The sequence below is a fragment of the Rhododendron vialii genome, chromosome 10a (assembly GCF_030253575.1).
Source record: "Rhododendron vialii isolate Sample 1 chromosome 10a, ASM3025357v1".
NCBI lineage: Eukaryota > Viridiplantae > Streptophyta > Magnoliopsida > Ericales > Ericaceae > Rhododendron > Rhododendron vialii.
In genome coordinates this window covers 19,730,636-19,734,958 of record NC_080566.1, presented here as the reverse complement: position 1 = coordinate 19,734,958, position 4,323 = coordinate 19,730,636, and the positions used below count along the sequence as shown (strand labels likewise).

General features: G+C 47.2%; 1 protein-coding gene across 1 annotated transcript; it reads left to right on the top strand.

Annotated features, from left to right (window-relative positions):
* Positions 1-3,657: 3,657 nt before the first annotated feature.
* LOC131302992 (uncharacterized) lies at positions 3,658-4,062 on the top strand. Its single transcript, XM_058329785.1, has one exon. The coding sequence runs from the start codon at positions 3,658-3,660 to the stop codon at positions 4,060-4,062; it is 405 nt and encodes a 134-aa protein (XP_058185768.1).
* Positions 4,063-4,323: the final 261 nt, after the last annotated feature.

Genomic DNA, 4,323 nt, shown 5'->3' with positions numbered 1-4,323 from the left:
CATCCGTTTTTGGCACCCAGTCCTGGGCAAGCGTTGGAAGGCTATTTAATTATCTTTTAATTAAATTGGGCCAAAGAATAGAAATGAATTGGGTTAAAATTGATGGGCCAAACCCATATTGACTGGACCCAATTAATTTTAATTTGGTTCGGGCTCGAGTTTGGAGGTTTTGGGCCAATTTGTAAAAGAATTCTGCTGGCCCAAGTGTTGATATGGGCTAAATATGTTAATAGGCCATTTAATTTAATTAAATGGCCCATTACCCAAGTGGCCCATGAAAAGTGGAAAGAAAGAAAGAAGTTGTTGCATAGTGACAGCCATTTGACCGAGTCAAATGGCTTGGGGTTCTTTGCCATCCACAAAAGAAGGAGAAGAAATAGGTCCATTATTCTCTGACGTCCATGGAAATAGGAAATGGAAATGGCCCACTAACTGTTCAACCGCCCATGATCTGGAATTAACTCATGGGTAATTGTTATTTACCTCAAATAACTACCTATGATCTCACTAAATATGTTAATGGGTAGTTACTTGGGACATTTGGCAAGATCTGAAAGCTACTCGGGACACATGTCAGCTCGTGGCGAAGGCGAGATACTCGGCCCAGATCTGGACCAGTGCACTATTTGCCCATGATCTTCTGTAACCTCCAATAACTACCTATTACCCCATGATCTCGTGAAGGGGAAGTTGCAAAAGACACATGGCGCCATGAGAAGAGGACAACAAGCCCTTTACATGCAGAAAATCGAAGACCCTTGGCCTATAAATACTAGAAGACAAGAAGGAAAAAGGGTTCACACACCAATCAAGCCCAGCGCTTAAAAAACCAAAGTCTTCCCAGTGAAGCAACTATCTCATTTCTCATCTATTTCTATCTCTCTTATACCCCAACTTTGTTATTACGACGTAACAAAGTTATTCCTATCTCTCTTGTATCCCCAACTTTATTATTACGATATAATAAAGTTATTCTACGATGTTCTCTACTTTTTCTCACACGGTTGGGAAATTATAAGTCCACTATCGTTGTGGTAAAACCACGAACCTCTTTGTGGCCTCACCCTTTGGGTCACACGCAGTCGCATTACATACGAAGTCAGATCGAGGCGCACTCACGCCTTCCATGCGTTGGACGACGACAAGTCCTGGCACGCCCGCACTCACACTCCATACGCCATTGGATTTTCCGCTCAAGCCTACCTGGCGGAAAAGTGGGAAACATCTTTTGGCACGCTCGGTGGGACCCTAATCGTCTAAGGGTTTTATCATGGTCAGGAAGCTGCAGCGACAACCGGATCCACCCATCCTGGATCCACCACAGAGTCCTGAGGGAGTGGCAGTCGACGTGCCATTACTCGAGGAAGCTGGTCCTCAGATCAGCGCCCAAGATCTTAGCGACGCTACCGACAGCGTCAAAAATTATATGTTCATGGCAGGACGTGAGATCTCGAACAACGTTAGGTAGTCAATCTCGCAATCGTTCACTCAGTCCATGGAACCTTTGACCATAGCAGTCAACAAAATGGTTGCTACGCTTACTGAGAGGCTACCGCTCGCTCTTCAGCATCAGAGCTTTCCACAGTTTGGTGTCTTTGGCAACGGTCAAGACCAAGCTGGCTTATTGGGGGTTCCTCCCCCTCTTCAGACATTTTATCATGCCATTTCGTCTAATAGCCCTGCACTCGGGGGGCAAAAAGAGAAGGGAGTCGTGATTGGAGGAGCTTCGACGCCTCCGAATCACGATCAAAGGTTTACTTTGGTCGAGGACCAGAACAAGCTTGACAAGTCTGACAAGACAGACAGAAGGCCTTTGCAAGGAGGCCAGGGCTCTGGAAAGGACAAAGGAGCACATACTCCTCAAAGCTCTGATACTCGGGGGGCAAGTCCAGCCCAGAACCAACAGGCACAAGAGGCGCACCCACAGCCGCCTCCTGAGCCACACCCAGTCATGGGAAGGGATCAAGTCTTGAACCTGCTCCAGGAGCAGTTAGGACCTGGTTTCAGACCTTTGGGAAGGCCAATGTATAGGAAGCCTCATACCGAGGAGGTGGACAATACACCTTCCCAAAGGGTTATAGAGTCCTAGAATTCCAGACCTTCAATGGTGAGAGCATGCAGTCAACGGTGGAGCACATTGCTAGGTTTCAAGTTCAATGTGGAGAGGCTGGAACCATTGATGCACTGAAGTTGAGGCTTTTTCCCAATTCCCTTACTGGGACAGCCTTCACTTGGTACATCAACTTGCCACCTAACTCGGTGCAGACCTGGGCACAGTTGGAGGAGATGTTCCACCAGCAGTTCTACAGGGTAGAACCAGAAGTAACGTTGGCAGACCTGTCATGCTATCGTCAAACCCATCTAGAGTCTGTGGAGTCCTACCTCTTACGTTTCAAAACTGCTCGATTCAAATGCAAGATAGTCCTTCCTGAGGTCGAATACGTGCATATAGCATTAAACGGCCTGGGCTTTGAAATGAAGAAGAAGTTTTATGGAACAGAGTTCAGAGACCTGTTCGAATTATCTTTTAAAGCTTCTTATTATGAAAAGTTCTTGGCAGAAGAGCGGGACAGGAAGACGGCATCCAAAGGGACGTATTACCGCGACCCTAATTACGAGGTTGCTGCAGTGGAAGCAGAGGCAGACCCAGACGTGGCAGTGGCTGAAATCATCAACAAAAAGCCATATGTGTGCAAGGCCTTTGTCAAGATGGAGCCCACAAAGCAGTCAGCCCAGAGCTCTTTCAATAAGTCAACCAGGACCTATACATTCGACGTGGGTAGGGCTGAAGCGATCTTTGATCAACTCTTGGCCGACAAGCTGCTCAAACTGCCCTTTGGTCACAAGATTCCAACTCCGGAAGAACTGAAGGGCAAAGAGTATTGTAAGTATCACAATTCTTGGAGTCATACTACGAATAACTGCATAGTATTTAGAAATGATATCAAGGACAAAATTGAGCGGGGAGAGTTCAAATTCCCTGAGAAAGACAAGCAGCCCATGGGGGTGGATGGCAATCCCTTTCCTTCAGGGCTAAGTACAAATATGGTCTCCGTCAACATGAGGGACATGCCTAGGACTGTTCCTAGGCAGAAGATAAGTTTGGGAGCCCCTTCTAGAGCAGTCTATAAGTCCAGCCCAGGCAGGTATTGGGATCCTTACTATGATGAGAGCGATGTCAGGACTGAGCGGGTTAGAAGGTTTGAAAAACTGAACTCTTGGTGGTCTAGACCTTTGGGAGTGAAGAAACCAGAGAAACCAACTTGTTCCATGGTATGTACAGAGTGTGGACATCATACCAGTCCTAGCAAACCAATCCTAAAAAGCATTATTGTGGGAAGGGCTGAGCCAAGTCCTAAGGAGCCACGCAGGTCTAAAGGGAGAAGGGTTGTACGCGAATCTGTGTTCAACCGAATTCAGCCAGGGTTGGTTGAAATTGAAGATGAGCTCGTCAACTTGAGGATATCTGCTCCTTTCAGGGATAAATCAAGGGCTGTGAAACCTCCAGTCACTCCTCCAAATGAGTGGCATAGGGTTGAACATCCAAAGTTTCCCTCTGAACCTCCACCTTTGTCTAGATCTCAGAAGAGGCACCGCCAACGTTTTAGGTAGGCAGCAAGAAGGGCCGAGGAAGAAGCAGACCTACTTGACGATCCCATGAATGAAGATGACCTCATGAATGGAGATGATCCCAAGGGGAAGATGAAGATGGAGATCCCAGTGGAAGAGCCTATGGTCGAAAAACCTAAGGCTAAAAGAGTGCACAAGCCCTTGGAAAGGACTGTGGAAGAGGCTATCGTTGAGCCTCCTCCAAGGACTTTACCCCAGAAGCAAATCCCGTTCAAAAGGACGTACAAGGAGGTCGTTACCAAATCACCTCCAAAGCAGGCAACGGTACCCAAGAAACAACCTCTCCTGGAAAGAACTCTTAAGGAGGCTAAGATTCAGCCTCCACCAAGACAAGTTACTTTGCTCCAGAAGACAGCCCTCGAACCTAGAAAGCAGGACTCGGGGGGCAAGTTGAAGTTGAATCCACAGGCTAAGGTATTTGTGCCTAGATAGGGTCATAACATGCAATGCAACATGGTCGTGTTCTTACCAGCAGATCTGGAAGCCAAGGACAACACTCCAACAGCCATGGTGGGAGATGTTGTAGAGATGGGGCAAACAGCAGAGATCTTAAATGAGTCCTTCTCTGTAGGACTGAATGGGCCTTCAGTGATCGTGCTAAAGGACGAGACCGAAGAGAAGAATGGAGATCGTGCGGCTAGCGTGATCTTTGAGAGGCTGAGTCCTACAATGAACAAACACATCAAGCCCTTG